Source organism: Camellia sinensis, chromosome 10, assembly GCF_055761805.1.
Source record: "Camellia sinensis isolate YWXY chromosome 10, ASM5576180v1, whole genome shotgun sequence".
Lineage (NCBI taxonomy): Eukaryota > Viridiplantae > Streptophyta > Magnoliopsida > Ericales > Theaceae > Camellia > Camellia sinensis.
In genome coordinates this window covers 9,015,803-9,037,859 of record NC_138970.1, presented here as the reverse complement: position 1 = coordinate 9,037,859, position 22,057 = coordinate 9,015,803, and the positions used below count along the sequence as shown (strand labels likewise).

Sequence of the window (22,057 nt, the reverse complement as noted above, 5' to 3'; positions counted from 1 at the left end):
GTATTGAATTCAAGATCCTGTAAAGTTTAATTCCGCATTATTATTATGGTTACATGTATTATTAAATCTTACATGTGGTATCAGAGCTTTAGTTTGTGAATCAATACACCTTGGAATAATAATATATTTATGAATATTGTTATTATAGTTATAATTATTCATAGCAACATATTTTTTGTTCATAAGGTTTGAACTCTCGGCATGTGTTGGTTATCTTGAATATACGCTGTATGTTCAACCTTGTAAGCTGCATGCCATATTTATTAGGCAGTGTCTGAATGATACATCTAATCTCTTTCATATTCATTATGCATCAAAGAAACTCTTTTTGTGTTGTTAAAAGTCAAAAGTTGTGTAAAAGAAGATTTCATTCTTGATTTCTAAATCGTAACTAAGTATGCACATCATGGACTCTCTCACTCACTTTGTTTTGTGATATGTTAGGTGCAAACTTTTATGTAATTCTATATGCTGTTCATATGCATGTTTTGATTTATTATCAATTTTAGTGATAATAATTTTTATAATTATCATAATATGTTATTGAATTGAGTGTATTGCTTGCCGTTATGATAAAGTGCATAGATTAAAAGCAATTTTAGAATTTTGCTGAATTGTTCGGACTATTAAATAAATATATTTATTTGATTGTATCACATTAGAGGATTATGTTTTTGCTTTGTTTAAATATGCACACTTATTGTCTATTATTGTTAAATATTTATATATTTTCATGATTTAAAATTGATATCATGATATAATTTTATGACATTGAATATTAAATATTAAAGTGGTTAATTCATATTAGGTGTAATTCTTATTAACCATTATTTTAGATATTCATGATTGTTATAATGCATATATAAATATTTCTGTTCATCCAGAGTTATTATTATTATATTGGTAATAGCAATCACATAAAAGAAATTTTAGAAATCATAAAAATAGTGATCTCATTAAAATTGTGATTGAATTAATGATAATTAAATAACTCAAAATTAATGAATAGAGAATATTGTTGGTTAGTTCCGTATTCATAGGGTTTACTAATTTAGTAGCTGCCAAAGTGGCCTAGATTTGTGAAACCTATGAATATAAAACTACATAAAAGAATTGTTAAAAAGGGTAACATTAAGGTCGATAATATTCTCAATTGCAGTTATAATTAGGAGATTGAGACTAGCCCAAAGGAGAGTCACTTTCAAATAATTATAAACTGGGTAGGATAATATAACTTATGTAATTTGACAGATTAGAATTGAATACTCAAAGGTAACATGACTAGCTGAAAAATTGCATAAATTACTTTAGACCTACATAAGTGATTTTTGACGAGTGGACAATAGATATCCCTAAGTTTTTCCCAAAGGAAAGACTTATGTGATATCAATAGTTCATCGTAATTCTCAAAGCTTTAATATGTATATTGTTTATGCCTTTTTCCATGTTACTTATGAGATCTTGTGTTAATACCTCTTAAGATCTGTCAAAAAGATAGCTTGCTATCTAAGGTGGTTGGACTTAGAAGGGAGGCTATATTGACTCCTCCGACCTTCCTGGGATCTTACTTGGTTATTGACCAAAGGACTCTTTAGTGACGTTATTCTAACGCTTAAAGTAAAATTTGGTTAAAGGCTGTTGAAGATCGATAAGCCACTTGCTAGCACTATTATGGCTGAATTAACAACAATGAAATACAATGGCCACCGAGGAGTTTAGGATCACATCCTCAATATGGCGACAAAGCTGCAAAGCTTAAAACTTTAGGAATGCAAGTTGATGAAACTTTCCTCGTGCAGTTTATTCTCAACTCACTTCTATCACAATACAACGCATTCAAAATTCACTATAACACCAATAAAGATAAGTGGAATTTGAATGAGCTGACTAATATGTGTGTTCAGAAGGAAGTGAGGTTGAGGGAGGAAGGACGTCAAACTGCATTGGCTGTAACTCATGGAGCTATAAAGAAAAAGAAGGGTAAGTTTGTAAAATCAAAGAAAAATCCACCAAAGAAAAAGAATGAACCTGGGGAAGAAAATCAGGCTAAGAATGGTTTCACTGTCAAGTGCTACTTTTGTGGCAAGAAGGGACATGTGAAGAAAGACTGCAGCAAGCGAAAGGCTTGGTTCGAAAAGAAAGGTAAGAAATTTTCTTTTATTTGTTATGAATCAAATCTTGCTGAAGTACCTTTTAATACGTGGTGGATTGACTCTGGGGCCACAACCCACATTACAAATGACATGCAGGGATACCTCTCAACCAGGAAACCGAAGGAAAGTGAAAGATTTGTCTATATGGGGAACCGTCTCAAAGCTGAAGTCGTAGCTGTAGGAACCTATCGACTGATCTTAGAGACGGGTCATCAGATGGATCTAGAAGACACTTTTTATGTTCTTTCAATTTCTAGGAATTTAGTTTCGTTATCCAAATTGGATCGTGTTGGATATTCAGTTTTATTTAACTGTGAAAAACTCAATTTAATGTTTAATTCAAAAGTGATTGGTTCTGGTAATTTATGTGATGGTTTATATAAAATTACCTTAAATCATGAGTTTGCACAATCATTAGTAACTCTGCATTCGAATATTGGTTTAAAACGTGGTCTAATTAATGAAAAATCATCGATCTTGTGGCATAGACGGTTGGGGCATATCTCCAGAAATAGAATTGAAAAATTGGTGAAGAATGGGATTTTGGAAAACCTAGACTTCACTGATTTTCAGATATGTGTGGATTGCATTAAAGGAAAGCAAACCAAACACACCAAGAAAGGTGCCACAAGAAGTAATGAGCTTCTTGAAATAATTCATATAGATATTTGCGGGCCACTCAGCATCCCATGTCTTAGTGGTGAAAAATATTTTATCACATTTATAGATGAATTCTCACGTTATGGATATGTGTATCTAATTCATGAAAAGTCTCAGGCTGTTGACATCCTTGAGGTGTACATAACTGAAGTCGAGAGACAATTAGATAGAAAGGTTAAAATAGTGAGATCAGACAGGGGTGGTGAATATTATGGTAAATATGATGAGTCAGGCCAAAATCCTGGCCCATTTGCCAAATTCTTAGAAAAGAAAGGCATTTGTGCTCAATATACAATGCCTGGTACACCACAGCAGAATGGAGTTGCTGAAAGGCGTAATCGTACACTTAAAGATATGGTTAGGAGTATGTTAAGTTACTCAATTGTACCTATTTCAATGTGGGGTGAAGCTTTAAAAAACTGCAATGTATATCTTAAATAGGGTTCCTAGTAAGGCGGTCCCAACAACTCCTTTTGAGTTGTGGACTGGTAGGAAACCTAGTTTGAGACACTTACATATTTGGGGTTGTCCAGCAGAGGCAAGAATCTTCAACCCACAAGAGAAAAAGTTGGACTCAAGAACAATATCTGGATATTTCATTGGTTATCCAGACAAGTCTAAAGGGTACAAATTTTATTGTCCTAATCACAGTACGAGGATAGTGGAGACTGGTAATGCTAGATTCCTAGAGAATGGTGAAATCAGTGGGAGTGAGAAAACACGAGTGGTGAATTTCGAGAAAATTAGGGTAGATGTGCCAACATTTGACCCTTATCGAAAAGTTGTTGTTCCTCAGACTATTCCACAGGCTGAGGAAAACGAACAACATGATGAAAATCCTTCACCACCTCATGTTTCACCACTTTATGAAGATACCACCATTGAAAATATTGTGGAACCACCACAACCGGCAGTTCTGAGAAGATCTCAGAGGGAAAGAAAGCCTGCCATTCCAGATGATTACATGGTGTATCTACAGGAATCTGATTTTGATATTGGGATTAATGAAGATCCAGTCTCATTTTCACAAGCCACAAATAGTGATGATTCTTCTAAATGGGTCAATGCTATAAATGAAGAGTTAAAATCCATGGAACAGAATAGTGTTTGGGATCTCGTCGAATTGCCTAATAACTGCAAAAAGGTCGGGTGTAAATGGGTCTTCAAGACCAAGCGTGACGCAAAAGGCAATATCGAACGATTTAAAGCCAGACTTGTTGCTAAAGGTTTTACTCAAAAAGAAGGCATAGACTATACAGAGACCTTCTCTCCAGTATCTAAGAAGGACTCGCTTAGAATCATCCTAGCATTGGTAGCTCATTATGACTTAGAGTTGCATCAAATGGATGTGAAAACTGTTTTTCTAAATGGGAATTTGGATGAAGAAATTTATATGGAGCAGCCAGAAGGATTTGCAAAGAAAGGTAAAGAACATTTAGCTTGCAAATTAAAGAAATCCATATACGGCCTTAAACAAGCTTCCAAGCAATGGTATTTAAGGTTTAATGATACCATTATCTCTTTCGGATTAAAGGAAAATGCAGTTGATCAGTGTATATATCTGAAGGTTAGTGGGAGCAAGTTCATTATTTTGGTGCTATATGTGGATGATATTTTGTTAGCTAGTAATGACCTTGGCTTATTACATGAAACCAAGGAATATCTCTCAAAAAAAAAACAAAAAAAAAACTTTAAAATGGTCGATATGGGTGAGGCAAACTATGTTTTTGGCATAGAGATCTTTAGGGATCGATCTCGAGGATTGCTAGGACTATCACAGAAAGGATATATTGATCGTGTTTTGGAGAGATTCAATATGCAGTTTTGTTCAGCCGGTGATGCACCCATGATGAAGGGTGATAAATTACGTGAAAAACAGTGTCCAAGGAATGACTTGAAAAGAAAACAAATGAAGGACATTCCATATGCTTTGAGGCTACAAATCATGCTTTATGGTTGCGAAATTCCATCTCAAGACTTGGTGTTGTTGACTCAATTGCCAGGCCGCTGAAGATATATTGTGACAATACAGCAACAGTTTTCTTCTCTAAGTATGGAAAGTATTCTAGTGGTTCTAAACACATGGAAGTAAAGTACTTGGTTGTTAGAGAAAGAGTCCAGAAACAACAAGTGTTAATTGAAAACTTAAGAACATCTCTTATGATTGTTGATTCATTCACAAAGGGATTGCCACCAAAGACATACAAAGAGCATGTTATCAGGATGGGTCTTTTAAGCAACCCTTGATGTGTATGGTTAATCGTGAGTGCTTATTTTCATTTGACACTATTTGCGCAATAATAATTTTGTTTCTGTTTTTCCTGTTCTAAAAGTGTGTGTACACATTAAATTGAATATTGATAAACAGGGAATGTCTTAACAAGACAAATTACAGGGGCCTTTCAGGAAAATAATTATATATCCTGATAATGGACTGGGTTGGTGAAGGTTATCGATGGTGTAGTACATAGAAGGAAATATGACATAAATGTTATATAACCGCTATGACTCACATTGGTGATCTGAAGTAATCACAGTATTATAGTTTCTGATATATCTGAACTTATTGGCTATTTTTAAAAAATTCGTGATCACGTGTCAAAGTTTTTAGTGTGGAATCCAATGAGTCAAAATTTTTTAAGTTGCATATTTTTGAAAAAACTCATAATTGCATCATAATTGGCTTAATGGGCCAAGTGGGAGAATGTTGGATTTATTTTTCTAGTGTGGCCCAATAGCCTACATATTTTCTACGTGTTTTTAATTTATTTGGATTCCACAAATAGATAAAGCCAATATTTGAGATCAAGTTCAGTAATTAGTATTTTAATATAATCACTCTTCTAAGATAAGAAGGAAACCTTGATGGATTAGAAATTCTTCTGATAGAGTTTATCTGGCCCTCTTCTCTCCTCTATATAAGGATGGGTGACTCCCCTTCTTTTGATATTATTCCATCACTCTAAATTTTATAGTCATCCTAATAAAGTGAGAGACAGAGAGAAGAAGGTGAGCCAAGAATTAAAGGTTCAATTATTAGGGGTATTTTCTCAACTTCTCTAATTCAATGGCTGACAAAGTTATGTTCGTTTTATTTTTGAGTTGTATTGAATTCAAGATCCTGTAAAATTTAATTTCGCATTATTATTATGGTTACATGTATTATTAAATCTTACATGAATGTCAAATTTTAATTTGTTCAATCAATTAAAATTTAATCCCTACCAATCATTATGAATATATTTAAAAATAATATTTAAAAAATCTATCATATTATTTTACTTTTACTAATAAATTATTTTAAAATTGCCAAAATATCACCCTTAAAATTACCCTCAATAACATCCGCGGTTGCTATAAGTTGAACCAACTAAGATGCAACCTAAAAAAATATATTTTTTATTTATACATCACAATGATTGTTAATATTCAACTATTTAACATTGCTCTTTAAATAAAAACAAAACACTCCTCGCAAAAAAAAAACAAAAACAAAAAACAAAAAACAAAAAGAAACAAACACACAACAACAACAATAATAGGACACACAGCAACAAATTCAATGAGAGCAACTTTTGATCCATCTCCAAAGTAAAAAATAAGAAAGTAAACAAAATGAATGTGAAAAATACAATGAAGTAAACACATGGGTAGTTGACAGGGCTTTTTTGGGTGGTTGACATGAGTAGATGAATGTGAAAAATACACTGAAGCAATGTTCTTTTTCTTGAGACAAAAGCTTTCCAATTGACAGGGCTTCTTGAGAAATTTCCATTATTTGTCATCTCAGCTCCTGTTATGCAGAATTATATATCCTCAAAAATAACATACACTACCTAACATTGCAGTTTAGGTCTTTTTCCAAATAATGCTATGCACAAAATCATTTTTTTAACTGAGTTCTTTCAGTGAAACAAGAACAGATTTCAAAAATAGTCCTTTTGCCTCCTCCTTTGAAGATGCTGTAATTGGACCAATCTCTTCCTGGGCTTCTATAAACTGTAGGCCCATTTTTTGGAGAGCTTCTGTATACACACACCTAATCCCCTCTTTGCACATCCTTCTCATTACACACACCAAAAAAATTAATTTCTAATCAGTTTACTCACTACACACACCAAAAAAATTAATTTCTAATCAGTTTACTCACTACACACGGTGAGTTCCAAATCTACCCTCATACACATACACACACACACACCCCGACCCCAAACCCAGCTCTCCCAACAGTGCAAATACACACACCTATTGAAACTGAAGCTACATCTTCAACCTTGAGGATTTAAGCTTACCGTGTGCGGATACATTGAAGCATTCCATCACATAGAAGCTTACCGTGAGCAACCCAGGTGTGCAAATACATTGAAGCATTTTCATCCACGAAGCTACATCCCATTGAAGCATTCCATCAGATTTTCAATCCTCATTAGGTGAGTTTACTTTTGAATCATCATTCCTATTCAATCCTCATTTTCAATCCTCATTGTAGAGTTTTTCATCTGTAATGTAGAGTTTTTCGCTTGGAATGTAGAGTTTTTGATTTGAAACCGTCGTTCGGAACTGGTTAACCGAAATATAACAATGTGTTCAGACGTAGCAATCCGAAAATAATCAATAATTTCATCAGTAGATTTCCGAAAATGTTACATTGTTTCGATAGTCAACTTCCGAAAAAATTGAATTTGGACAACACTCAACTTCCGAAATTATGTTTTTGTTTCGGATTTCAACTTCCGAATAGAATATGTATTTTCGGTTGTGAACTTCCGAACAGGTTTTTTTTTTTTCCCCCTTCTGTTGTATATTAAAACACTTATTATAATTTACACACACTTATTATAATTTTGTTAAACACTTATTAGTAATTTCACTTGACTAAGCACTTATTACAATTTCCCCACCATGGGCATGTATATTGTTGCTTGCATGGACATTCTTTATTTATACACACTTATTATAATTTTACACACACTGTCATTACACACACTTATTATAATTTTACACACACTCTCATTAATTTTACACACACTCTCTTTATTTACACACACTCATTACACACACTTATTATTTTTTGCAGATAATATGGATTCTGAATATCAACAACGTGTCCCACCTATTGCTTCAAATAGACGACGTCGTGAATTTGATGTAGACCATGAACGGGGACGAGGGCGTGGGCGAGGACGAGGTCAAGGTCGTGGTCGAGGTCGTGATCCAGTTTCGGTAGAATATGATATTCCCAATGCCAGTCAAAGTCGGAGTCGAAGCCAAAGACGAGTTGAAGGTTATGATATGCCTGACATTACTGTGGAGGATACCTCTTTACCTGATTCTCCTCCTGTCCAGGAAGAGGACCGTACTCATGCTTTTCCAGGTGGACCGACTGATCTATCAATACTGCGGACCTGTGAGCCCTCATATCAAAAGGACAACCACACTTCTTCGTACCGGTTATTCTTGATGTATTGTTGCCATCATGCTTTAACTTCTTTGTTGCTCTATATTGGTCACTCCTCTCACAAGCAAGATACATCCTGGGTCTTTTTTTCCCTCCACCATAGTCTGATGTTTTGATTACAATGACCAAACCATTTCTCTTTTCAACTTCATGTACCTAGTTGAGCAATTCATCATTACTTTTGAATACCTACAAAGTTAAATAAATATTATCAAACATTTACATTTAGTGAGCAATTCGAAACATAATCATTATAATTTCGTAGAGTGAACCTGTTCAGTTGTGAATTGAGTGGTGTAATTCAACACAAAATCCGCGCAAACCTGACTTCCTTGAGTTGACACATATTCCTGCATGTTTTGTATAACATTACAAATTTTTAATGGCATTATAAAGATTAATTTGCAATTCGAAACTGTAAATTTGGTATACAGTTTGCAAATTTTTTTTTTTTACTTCATTCGGAAGTAGTTGTCCGAATTTATTTTCAACTTTTGGAAGTTGAATGTTGTAAAAGTTAACTTTGTTTGGACAATAACTTCCGAAATTAAACAATTTGTTCGGACAACAACTTCCGAAATTTATTACTTTGTTCGGACAACAATTTCCGAAAATAAATAATTATTTCGGTAGTAGATCTTCGAACCAAATAACACAATTCAGCTCTGGTTATCCAAACGACACTGAAAAAAAAAAAGAAACTCACATTTCCTTCGCTATGTTTCTCATAAACACTTATTTGCTGATTTTCAGAAGACAAATCCTCCTTAACAATGATGAATGAGGAAGAAGCTACGAATGAGAAAGGTTGAGAAGCTATGAACTTGGACCTTAATGGAAGAAGCTAAACTTTGAGCATGAAGAATGAGTGCTTTCACTTCTAGCTCAATGGAAGAAGTTGAACTTGGAGCTTAATGAATGAGTGCATTCACTTCTACCTCAATGGAAGAAGCCGAACCTGGAGAAGCTTCAGCTTTAACGTGAAGTCTGGATGTGTGCATTGAGACTTTTGAATTTGGTAGATGTCTAAAATAGTAATTTCACTTAGGGATAAAATTATAATAAAATTAAATATCATTTAGTGTGCGTATTGAGGGGATTAGGTGTGCGTATATTGAAGCTCCCCATTTTTTGGTTTCAATGACGGAAATACCCTTCCATTTGGTATAATTTCACGGTTTCAAGCCACTTGGTCAATAATCTTTCTAGATACTCACAGTAAAAGCGTAGTCACCTTCACACTCAATCCTCACCCCACTCTCTCTCTCTCTCTAACTTCTGCATCCGCAGCCTCCATAGACACTGCCTTGTTTCTCTCCTCCTCCTCAAGACCCAAAACCCACCTTAAACCCTGATTCTCCAAAGGATGAAACTCTTGTTCTTCCCCAGAATATCTCCAATCTCACCTCATCCATGAAGCTCCCACCTTTTCTTCTCAGACCAATCTCTCAATTCTCTTCCACCACATCAAAGCTCCCTCCACTCGCCACTGCCTACGAAATAACCACTCACGAGGAAGTCCTCAGTATCATCAATTCATCGACCCCCATGGAACCTGAACTCGAAAAGGTAGTCCCTTTTCTCTTGCCTGACATTGTCAATTCTGTATTTCAAGAACAGCTAAATCCCGAACTGGGTTTTCGATTTTTCGTCTGGGCATCGAAGAGAAGGAAATTTCGTTGTTGGGTTTCGTTTGATTTTATTATTGATATGCTTGTTAAGGATAATGGGTTTGAATTGTATTGGAAAACTCTCGAAGAGCTTAAGAGTTGTGGGGTTCCTATTTCGTCTGATGCTTTCACTGTATTGATTTCTGGGTATTGGAAGTTGCGAATGGCTGAAAAGGCCGTGGAAGCTTTTGGTAGAATGAAAGACTTTGATTGTAAACCTGATTTGCATACGTATAATATGATTTTGCATGTTATGGTTGAAAAAGAGGTGATTTTGTTAGCTTTAGCTGTGTATAATGTGATGTTGAAGTCGAATTGTGCTCCAAATTGCGCCACTTATAGCATTTTGATCGATGGGTTGTGTAAAAGTGGCAAGACTCAAGATGCTCTTAAGCTGTTTGATGAAATGACTCAAAGAGGTATACCGCCTAATAGAATAACTTTTACTGTTATTATTTCAGGTTTGTGCAAATCAAAGAGAGCTGATGAAGCACATAGATTGTTTAATACAATGAAAAGAAGTGGGTGTTCTCCTGATACGATTACATATAATGCTTTGCTCAATGGGTTTTGTAAGTTGGGGAAAGTGGATGAAGCGTTTATGCTTTGTAGCTCTTTTAAGAAGGAAGGGTATGCCCTTGGGATAAATGGGTACAGTTGTTTGATTGATGGTCTGTTTAGAGCCCGGAGATATAACGAGGCACATGATTTGTTTCAAAAAATGTCTGAAGAGAACATCATACCCGACCTTGTTTTGTACACTATTATGATTCGGGGTTTAGCTGAAGCTGGCAAGGTCAAGGATGCATTGAAATTGTTGAGGGTGATGACGGAGAAAGGTGTGGCACCAGATACTCACGGTTACAATACTCTGATCAAAGGGTTTTGTGATATGGGTCTCTTGGACCAGGCTCGGTCTCTTAAACTTGAAATTTCAAAACAAGACCTCTTCCCAGACACTTGCACCTACACCATTCTTATTTGTGGTATGTGTAGGAATGGTCTAGTGGGAGAGGCACGAGAAATATTTAATGAGATGGAGAAGGTTGGATGCTTCCCTTCTGTTGTGACCTTCAATGCTCTTATTGATGGGCTTTGTAAGGATGGTGACCTTGACGAAGCTCACCTTCTGTTCTACAAAATGGAGATCGGAAGAAATCCATCATTATTCCTTCGGCTTTCCCAAGGCACAGATCGGGTTCTTGATAGTGCAAGCCTCCAAACAATGGTGGCGAAATTGTGTGACTCAGGATTGATTCTCAAAGCTTACAAGCTTCTCATGCAGCTTGCTGATAGTGGGGTTCTTCCAAACATCACAACTTACAACATTCTGATCAATGGCTTCAGCAAAGCAAGAAACATTAATGGTGCTTTCAAGCTCTTCAAGGAGCTCCAACTTAAGGGGCATTCCCCTGATTCAGTTACATATGGCACACTCATTGATGGGCTCCAAAGGGTTGACAGAGAAGAGGATGCCTTTGGGGTCTTTGATCAAATGAAGAAGAATGGATGTATGCCTAGTTCAGCAGTTTACAAGTCGCTTATGACTTGGTCTTGTCGAAAGAAGAAAATCTCTGTTGCTTTTAGTATTTGGTTGAAGTATTTGAGGAGCCTTCCTGGTCGGGATGAGGAAGCAATTAAAGTAGCAGAGGAGCATTTTGAGAAAGGAGAACTGGAAAAGGCAGTTCGAGGCTTACTTGAACTGGACTTCAAAGTGAAGGATTTTGATTCAGCACCTTATACCATTTGGATCATTGGGTTGTGCCAGGCACAAAAGTTGGATGAAGCATTAAAGCTGTTTTCCATTCTCGCGGAGTGGGGGATCAATGTATCTCCCCCTAGTTGTGCCAGATTAATCCATAGTCTCTGCAAAGAAGAGAATTTAGACGAGGCAATAAACATTTTCTGTTATACTATGGAGAAAGGTTACATGTTGATGCCACGAATTTGCAACCAGCTGCTCAAGTGTATACTTTCTAAAGGAAAATCAAACTATGCTCTTGATCTTCTGAACAGAATGAATTCTATGGGATACGATTTGGATGCCTATCTTTATTCTTCGACCAAGTTCCGTTTACATGGTCATTGGAACACACGGGAAATGGAAAATGTATCACCTGGATAAATCTGGTACTGGAGCGGCTGTCTGGTGTCCAGTTGCCATCAGGACAATTGTTGTAAAACTCAAATTATGTTTTATCCCTAATACAATTTATTTAAAATACAAATAAATTATAAGGCCTATCTTCTATTTTCTGCACATGTGTAGATAAATATACATGTTGCATCAGGTTCGGAGACTGGATGGTTGGGTTCGTCAAGGGAGAGGTGATGCAAGCTTGGCCCTGTCAGGATAAAGTCTTGATTCCACCCCTGATTGTATCTAAGTTTTCGGTAACCATCTTGCTGCAAAACTTACTTTCTTCCTTTCTTTTTATGCTTATATATCTTTTGTAGTTCAGTTTCATTTTTAATTTGTAATGCATGAATCTACCACTTATTATTTACATGACCTCTTCACAAGACAGAAAATGACTTTGTACAACTTCCAAGTTGTGGTCTTGAATCAAAAATCTTTTTCTCTTATCATATTTTCCAAAATCCTCTATCAAACTGTTTTCAGATAACTTTTTTTTAACTTTGGTCATGGAGACTCTTTACAAGCTGCTCCCACTTATGCTCATCAGTTTCCTTCTTTTTTATACAGGTCTTATTGCATATCTGTGATCCTGTATGTTGTTAAGTGCGGGTCATTACTGGAGTTGTCAAAACTTGGAAATAGGCTTACCTAAATGCATTAGCTGGTATTGTAAAACCGCGAGCATGACACAAGCATGAATAGGGCCCACTTCTTTCGGCATACAACAGATAGAGAGCATCTGCTGAATTGGTTAGGCAGATGTAGCGAAGGGAGAGGGGGTGGAGGTGATGCAAGCTTGGCCGCTGTCAGGATAAAATCCTGATTCCACTCTGATTGCATCTAAGTTTTCTGTAACCATCTAGCTGCAAAACTTCACATTCTTCCTTTCTTTCTTGGCTTATATATCTTTTGTAGTTCAGTTTCATTTTAAATTTGTAATGCATGAATCTACCACTTATTATTTACATGACCTCTTCACAAGACAGAAAATGAATTTGTACAACTTCGAAGTTGTGCTCTTGAATCAAAAATCTTTTTCTCTTATCATATTTTTCAAAAATCCTCTATCAAACTGTTTTCAGATTACTTTTTTGACTTTGGTCGTGGAGACTCTTTAGAAGCTGCTCTCATTTATGCTCATCAGGTTCCTTCTTTTTTATACAGGTCTTAGTGCATATCTGTGATCCTGTAAGTACAGGTGATTACCGGGAGTTGATAGGACTTGGGAATAGGCTTACCTAAATGCATTAGCTGGTGTTGTGAAACCCCGAGGCATGACACAAGCATGAATAGGGGGCCCACTTCTTTCAGCATGCAACAGGTAGAGAGTGTTTGCTGAATTGGTAAGGCAGATGTAATGAAGTTGATCACTAGCAACGTATGAGAGGCAACTAAAGACTATCACCTCCTATGCTGTTACAGCTTTGTTGGCTATACTTATGCTTACCATGATGATTCAGTTGACGATCGTGATCTTTTCGTGGTTAATGTCAGATGAAACAAAGCTTAGGGTGTGGTGAGATGTGCCTTCTTCTATGAGAATTCTCTTTGGAATTTGGAGTTGAGTGAGGATGAAAGTACCATCTGAATTCTGGACAGTGATTCTGTGATCTTTATCTTCTGCACCTTCTCCTTCTTCGTCTTCTCCTTTTCTTTGGTCTGGCTCTTAATGCATAAAAAAGAGGAGAACAAAAAAAAGAATGAACAATGGTCATCTTCTGTCTGTAAGCGGAGATATCGAAACCTGGGTTTTGCCCAGTATTTTTCTTCCGCAGAACTGGTGTATGGAACTCACAATTTCTCCAATGTAAGAGTATTTTTCAAGGTGAGATTTTACTTATATGATTTACATGTACAATGGGGTTCATACACGTTGAAGCAACATTGTTTTTTGGATTCACCTCTGCATTGCTTTATATCTTGGTGGATCATGGTGTGCTCACCCAAACCACAAGGCCTTTGGCAAGACAAGGTATTGAGGTTATGAAATTTGAAGCCTTATCACCAAATCTTCCAAATGAAGTGCCTATTCAATTCATGACTATATAACAACAATTTCACACGGTGGTTCAAAGGTTTCTTTATTGTCGAGGTTTTCTAATTATCGGTTATCCTAATAAAGCCCAGGATGCAGTGTCTGAGAATGGACTTCTATTGCTTGTTTCATCTTGCTTTCGCTCCTCCTGGTAGTCATGCTATATACTCTTATGTTCTACTTCAGCAGGCATGCATTTCTAGCATTAAGTCATGTCCTACAGAAGCCGAGGCTGGAAGCATTTATGGATTTATGAAGAAGCGTGGAGCTGTTATGTTTGTCCTTGTCAATAATCTCCTTTGCGTATACAGTTATGGTATGTGTTGAGGTTATAGTTGTAGATGATCTTGGTCTCCTAGATCGGTCTATTTGGTAGCTGGCATTTAGCTAAGAAAGGGGATTAATACTCTGTTATTTAATAGTGGTGACATACGTTAACCTCCAGTCCATGTTGTAGTGTATTCTGTTGATTTCAATACAATTTTTATGAAATAGAATGGTTTTTGATTGATTGATTATCGTTGTTGTAAGCTATAAATCATGTCTTTCAGTTCTACTGCAGCAAGTGCATTGTGATGGATTCTTTTTCTTTTCCTTTCTTGGGCCACCTTAGAAAAAGTCTAAAATGTAAAATTTGATCACAGAATCGGACATAAATTAAAAAAAGAAACTTATCACATAAAAAAGAAACTTATCACATATATATATATATATATTTGTATCTTTTGATGCTTGGTATGACGATTGTTGTGATCAACCAAAAGTAATCTTATTTGCATAGAAAATGTTTCAATTTTGAAAGATGAAAAATAAATTTCAAATTAAAATTTTACTAATCCCACTCTACCCTGTCACCACCACATCATCACCTACTTCACTCCCTCCACCACCACCTTGCCATCGCCACTAATACAAGCATGAACACAATAGTTTTAAAATCACAATCAAACATAAAAAGCATTTTTTTAAAAAGCTAAAAAAAAAAAATTAATATGTTTTCTATCAAAACACACAATTCATGTGAAAGGAAAGTAAATGCATTAGAAGAGGAACCCAGATTAACCACTCCACCATATCAAAATAAAGCAGAGTATCCATCTAACAAAAGGCAGACACTATTTTTCAACTCAACTTGTTTATTTACAAGTTTCCTATATAAAACATACTTGACACAAGTCATCTTTAAAGTACAAAAACCTTCTCATACACTATGGCATTATTCTGGTATACAATTCTCTGAAACATCAACTAAAGATAAACCTAAAAATAAAAATAAAAAAATTTGTTATACTCCTATTATACAGCTCGCTCTCTGTTTTCCTTATCCAAAACCCATACAGTACAAGTATGCAACCGTATATATAATCTCCTCATCCTCAAGATAGTCCAAGATGTTGATATAATTCCTCCTGCACAGCGCAAATGCATAACTTGATTTTCCCGAGTTAAAGAAAAATCTGCTTTCCCACTGCATTCAGTTAAATGTAGAACGGATTGTTATTCCTCCTGCTGGAAAAAGGTATAATCTGAACTGGTCTCTGTCTTTGTCACCTGCAAGAAAATTTGAACAATTTCATTAGGTATCAGATCATCGAGGGACCTGCCAAAAATATCATCAACGATAATCAAATTAAGAAGAGATTTATTTCCCTTGAAATCAGCCATATGAACACTTTGTAGAGAAATTTTTAACTTAATGGTTAAGTCAATTATTGCCTCCGCTCTCAGGCCCGAGCTTTTACCATCGCACGAAGAATTATTTGCTTCTAATAACAATTGAAGGAAGTCAAAACAAGTAAACCACAAAAAAAAAAAAAAAAAAAAAAAAAAAAATACTGCAGTTACACTAAAAGATTTGCGATCATCATCTCCTTAAAAAATGAATTTTATGAAAGCAAAATCCAAAAAGGTTTCATTCAACAAATTTCCTCATGAAAACAACTTCACACATTTGCCACGAAATATCAGAAATTCAAGAACACATAGCGTGCCTCATATTGTCAAGATTTTGATTAGTACAGGACATAACTTCTTGATATCCGACTAGTAAACATGCCTGAACTTTTATTCTCATCATTCTAATATTTTACGAATTCTTAAACCAACACACACTTCAATAATAGATATACCAACCTCAGCAGCACGAGGAAGTCCAGGAGGAAGAACAGGAACGAGTGTTGTCCAAAGAACGGGATCTGATAAGGGATCGATAGTGTTGTAGTTGGTCAGAAGCGGTGCAGACAAAAAAGGAGCCAATGGGTACATATTTCTCTGAAGAGGCAGTCCCCCTCCACCAGCTCCCAGTGCAACTCCAAGTCCCTCACTTCTTCCATCATGACTTGATTTCTCAACAGCCTTGCCATAGTCCATTTTGCTGATTGTACATTTGTTTTCATTCTCGTCATTGTCGGTTTTATTTTCTTGCTTCTTTGATGCTTTCTCTTGCAAGCTCTTATAGGCAGCGGATCGTGACAAGATGCTCATGGCAGACAACGAGCCTTTTTTTTTTCCTTCATGGAACATGCCCAAACGGGGCATCTGGTAGGGCTCAGTTGGCTGGATTGCCCATTCCAATGTTTTAAGTTCACTGCCAATATCATCAGAATGTCCATGTTTTGTTTCCTCTGAAGATTTTGAGAGAGAATCTGATTGACGGCTTTTGCTGGGTCCCCACCACTTGATGTAAGGTGTCAGATCAATCTTTCTCTCAATACAAAAACCACCAGAATATTCACCTTCATCTTCACCTGTACCTTTAGCATGATGAAACTATTACTTGGTAGCTAATACAAGAGATAATTTATGAGAAAGAACATAAAAAATTCAAAAGCTTGAATTTTATTAACTACGAAAAGATGGAGTATATAGTTTCTTCATATTACCATAATTTATGCTGTTGAAGTAATCAGGCCCAGCCATACGACCAAGTGATGGGTCCCATCGACTACATAATGATAGCACATAACATGGAAAAGAAAGCAGAGGATGTTATAATTAATTAAATGTACTGATGTAATATAAAATTTATGTACCTATTGAGGAGGTTCAACCCTACTTAAAACGAAGGTGTGACTTCCTCAATGACTGGAATGGACCACTAGAATGAATTTAAGTTTTTTTTTTTTTTTTGATAAGTAAAAAAAAAATATATTTAACAGGCCACTAGAGTGAATTTAGTTTATGGCTAAGCTTTGGCACTGGACACAGTATGTAACAACTTAATTGGAAACAATGTCATTTACACAGTTAATAACACGATATACTTCCAAGAAGAAAAAAAATTAGAAAGGATAATGTTATAACTATGATTGAGTGCATTGCAGATGTCACTAATTTGCCCAATTGGGGATTAATAACTGCAAAAACCTTCATCATACTACAAATATCAACTAGAATCAAATGCCTTTTAGGTTTCTTCAACACTTATGTGATCATGACACAAGCTGATGCAATAAAATATGAGCCGCATGCTCAAAAGCTTTCAACTTGTGAGCACTTGTGAAAAGGCATAGGTTGTGCTTGGTTGGATTTTTGAAATATCTTTTTTGTTCTTAGAGTTACAGAAAACGAAAAGCTGATAATTTGATTGGCTCATTGTTGTTGTAAATTGAATTTAAAAGAACAAGTTTATCATAAAACACCAGAATGTTGAAATCTGCTATCACCGACCACTAGAAGGACCCAAATAAACAATTTTCACAGCATTTGAAAAGCGATTCAGAGAACCGATATTTTTGAAAACTATGCAAAACAGTCCCTATGATATCTGAGCCAACAAAGAAAAATGAACCATGATAATGAGGACCAACTATAGTATGTATCAGGTATTATGTGTTTTCATTGTGTTTTACAATTATACCTGGAAAGTGCACGATATTTGGAGATTCCTCTTGAGAAACCGCTACTCTTTCTGCAATAAACATGTATTATTATAAGCAACAGTACAGTTCTATAAAGCTACATATATGGCAAGTTTCGACACACCTTCGTAGAGATGCAAGGTAATCCTCTCTTGAGACATTCTGCATCTCTTCTAGATCTCTTGTATAATCTGTGACCTACACCAAACATTGTGCATCAACATACGTCAAAAAAATTCACCAGGACCCATTGCTACACTATTTCAAATCTTTGGCAGGGCAAAAGCAAATAATCCGATTCTTTCTACACTATTTCATTGATTAACAAAATCTAAAATAAATAAATGAATGAAACAAGTGAATTGTTTCTCAATTTTCTTATATTTAAAGAAAGAATATTTTCAATCTTAAAAAGGAGTTGCAAAGATATAACGCCAGTGTTTTTGTTAACAAAAATCTCATCAAAAAGCTTAAACTTTTGGGATAACTGGTTAGTTAATATGGCATTAGAGTTTTGATTTCAGGAGGTCTTGACTTCAAGTCTCATTGCATATATTTGCTCCCTCATGTTTGTTATTGTGCATCTTGTTCAATTCCGTTCATGTGTTAATTTGTTTCTCCACATGCGAGAAGGTGTCATACCTCACACGTGAGGGATGGAGTTGGAATTTCCTAATAACTTAAACTTGTGGGAATACTGGTGATCTAATAGCTTCTATTTGTCTTGTAAATCTAAAAGCTTCAAGAATGTGATATCTCACGGGAAAATTGATGAGCGTCCCTGGGCCCCAGTATTTCAAGGCTGCAAGATCATATGCTCTGGCTGCAGCCTCCTCGTCGTCATATGCACCTGTAATTGCATTCTCCGAAAGTCAAAACTAATGAAATAAAAGAGGCAATAACAAGTCCAAAAAATGTACAAATATCTACTCACCCAAGTAAACTGCAGAAATAGGTTGTTCACCAGTCAATTTGACATTTCCATGCAATGTGAAAGAAGCGGAAGATGTTAGATTTGAAAAAAAAAAACACAAGTACCATGCCACTTTCATAAGCATGTGCAAAAATAAATATGTGCATGTGATATGTGTATATGTAGAGAGAATGACCTTGCTTTCCCTTCTTGTTTTGATTTTGGTTCCAAGTACTTTTATCCCAAAGGTGAGCTTCATAACGACCAGTCCATCTATGCCTGTTATTTCATCAAACAAAAAACATGAGTCACGATTTTTAAAAGAAGTGGAATAAATATATATCTTTAAAGGTGAACACCTCAAAAGTATTTAACAAAACACAACATAGTAAAAAGCAGGGGGGGAAAAAAAAAGGTGAAATCAAAGGAATACCACCATTTCTCATGGTTTTTAGTCGCACCTACCTATGCATATCCCTACTCAGGTGAAGAGTGACCCTATCTCTGGGTATTTACAAAGAAGCAGGACAGCCCTTTGAAGTTGAAATTAAAAAAACACCTTCGGTACTGTCACATGTAAACATCACAACTCTTATAGAGTATATCTTTATAATCTCCTCAACCATAATACAAGTATGCACAATAATACAACATATGGTTGTTTAATGTGCTGACCATTACAACATCTATAGATAAAGGTGAAAGGAGAAAAAGGCCAATATCAACATAATCACCACCTCCATCACATGGCAATGTTATGGAGGAGCAATTGGCGCTCACCTAGGAGGTCAATTCACCAATATTACTATCTAGTTTATGTGGTTTTCGTAAACAACTATAACAGTTGATGAATGGACAATAGATTATGTAAACCTAAAATGGCACTCAAATTACACGACACAATTCAAAATTGTTGTTCAATCAAGATTGCATCATTGATCTTGAAAAACCACAACAAATTCCAATTTAGGACATCAACGATATGAGACAAGAATTCTTTTTAATGTATTTTCATCATCCACTACCAATAACTCCATGTAAAATACTTGAAAATCCTCAATCAAGAATGTGTCCAATGTACAATTGGACTTTGTCACAACAAAAAATCCTTCACAAAATACTAATATGATTGGATAATGAACAACAAAAAAAATTAACCATTGGCAATCAACAAAAGTCAACTTCTTTCAATATGTGGTGAAATTAATATCTAGATGTGTAAACAAAAAGTGTTGATCATTTCTTAAAATTCAATGCATCTTCAAGAGAAAGAAGGAGAATTCTGGATCAATTGCTACTAGCAAATGCCAAAAAATAAACCACTACCATTACTCAAAAGTGTTCATTGAATTTCTATAAATCTAACAACAAAAACTCAATCCTTCCTAGATTTCTCATAATTTCACAAAACTAATATGTGTACTTCTAAGGCTCCGTATATCTATAGTTGTATGTATAGTATGTGTATGTATGTATATATACCTGGTGACACCTCGGTAAATGGAGCTGCGTTTGCCGGCGGCGCAAGGGGGCATCTTACTGATTCGTTCTTTGGCCGTACATCCCCTCTCTTTTCTAGCTTTCTTCAGTCCTCTGTACAGCAACAGCTGATCGTTCGCTATCACGGCCGCTTCTGAAGTTTCTCCGCCGCTACCACCACTTCCACCACCGCCTCCGCCTCCAGTTTCGGCTTTCAGAGCAGGTTCAGACGAAGACGAAGCCATACTTGAAGTGAAGAAACCCTAAGAGAGAGAAAACAATCAGGGGAGAGTAGAGAGAGAGTAGAATTTTGAGGAGAGAGAGAAGGAAGTCGTTTGATTTCACCGAAGAGGAAAACAACAGTTGGAGAGAGAGTGCGGCGGAGAGTGAAATTACGAAAGACTCCGATGATGATTTGGTTGAAAAGTGGGGACACAGAGATCAGATTAGATTGTAACGGCTATGATGGGGACAAGGGTATTTCTGTAATTTTAATATTTATTTGAAACTGTTTTGACATACCACGTGGAGCTCTACTATATCTGTCCCCCACCTACACACCCTAGTAACGACACGACGGCGTATTATTACCGAAAACGGTCAATTTTAAAATTTTCCTCGCCCTAAATCATTTCATTTCTTTATTTTTTATTTATATATTGTTTTTTATAAAAAAATTAAAATAATATTAAAAAGATTATTTTTGTACTGTATTGTGAATACTGAAATAATTATAATAGATTTTACCATTCATATCTATTGTCTAATGCAGTGTTTATTGTCGATTTCCTAATACAATAAGAATAGTAAAATGAGTGACAGCTTGAAATTACTGTGGCCCGAATTGCTCGACAGCCCAAAATGACTCTGTCTTTTTTTTCTTTATTTCTTTCCTTTTCATTCTTTCCCCTTCATTCTTTCGAACACAGAGACAGAGAGGGAAGAGGAGAGGAGGGAGAGGGAGAGAGAGAGAGCGAAGAGAAGAGGAAGAGAGAAGAGAAGGAAGATCGGTGATGGCGCGGTGATGGCGATTGGTGATCTGAAGCTATTGAAGATGATGATGATGTTGAAGATGATGAAGATGATGATGATGTTCAAAATCTGAAACTGTTCAAAAAAAAATTTGATCTGGATGATGGCGGTGCAAAAAATTCTGTTCTGTATATTTATTTATTTTTTACTTGTTCTGGATCTGAAAAAAAATAAATAAAAAAAAGTTGTTGATGATGATGAATCCGAAAAAAAGTTATTCTGTTCTGTATATTTTTTTTGTTGAACCAACAAGAAGAAAATTTTTTATTTATTTGCGGAACCAAATTTTTGTTGTTGGTCTGCAGAACCAGATTTTTTTTTTTTTTTTTGGTGTTGATCTGGATGTTGATAAACACAACTCTAGACGGAGGAGCTGAACCAGACATCCACGTCTAGAGATGTTGATCTGGATGTTGATCTTCAGATGTGGATGTGGATGTTGATCTAGATGTTGATCTTCAAATCAAAGACCAAATTGTTCATCTTCTTCTTCTCTTTTATTTATTTCTTCATTGATGTTGATCTAGATGTTCATCTTCTTCTCTAGACGAAATTATGCAGATCAACATCTAGAAATAATTTATTTCATCTTCAGAAAAAACACGAAAAAAAAAAGACACCAAAACGACATCATTTTAGTGTCGAGCCAAATTCGAG

The 22,057-nt window shown here is 35.6% G+C and overlaps 2 protein-coding genes across 7 annotated transcripts; one reads left to right on the top strand and one right to left on the bottom strand.

Annotated features, from left to right (window-relative positions):
• The first annotated feature begins 9,493 nt into the window (after positions 1-9,493).
• On the top strand, positions 9,494-14,634 carry LOC114312096 (Pentatricopeptide repeat (PPR) superfamily protein). Of its 2 annotated transcripts, XM_082890838.1 has the most exons (3): positions 9,500-12,335; positions 12,649-12,932; positions 13,246-14,634. In XM_082890838.1, the coding sequence occupies exon 1, from the start codon at positions 9,685-9,687 to the stop codon at positions 12,064-12,066; it is 2,382 nt and encodes a 793-aa protein (XP_082746964.1). In that variant the 5' UTR covers positions 9,500-9,684; the 3' UTR covers positions 12,067-12,335; positions 12,649-12,932; positions 13,246-14,634. The 2 variants fall into 2 exon arrangements, with proteins under 2 accessions (XP_082746963.1, XP_082746964.1); XM_082890837.1 differs by having other exon boundaries at positions 9,494-12,335; positions 12,649-14,634.
• Positions 14,635-15,215: 581 nt separating this feature from the next.
• LOC114312097 (Integrase-type DNA-binding superfamily protein) lies at positions 15,216-20,789 on the bottom strand. Of its 5 annotated transcripts, none has more exons than XM_082890834.1 (9): positions 20,714-20,789; positions 20,372-20,631; positions 18,911-19,168; positions 18,738-18,826; positions 18,101-18,174; positions 17,976-18,026; positions 16,999-17,060; positions 16,250-16,869; positions 15,216-15,667 (listed from the first exon to the last, which is right to left on the bottom strand). In XM_082890834.1, exons 3-9 carry the CDS (start codon positions 19,146-19,148, stop codon positions 15,614-15,616), a joined length of 1,188 nt encoding a protein of 395 aa, XP_082746960.1. In that variant the 5' UTR covers positions 19,149-19,168; positions 20,372-20,631; positions 20,714-20,789; the 3' UTR covers positions 15,216-15,613. The 5 variants fall into 5 exon arrangements, with proteins under 5 accessions (XP_082746960.1, XP_028114076.1, XP_082746959.1 ...); XM_028258275.2 differs by having other exon boundaries at positions 18,911-18,919; positions 19,086-19,168; positions 20,372-20,748; XM_082890833.1 differs by lacking the exon at positions 20,714-20,789 and having other exon boundaries at positions 15,216-15,882; positions 16,250-16,863; positions 20,372-20,692.
• Between the last annotated feature and the right edge of the window lie 1,268 nt (positions 20,790-22,057).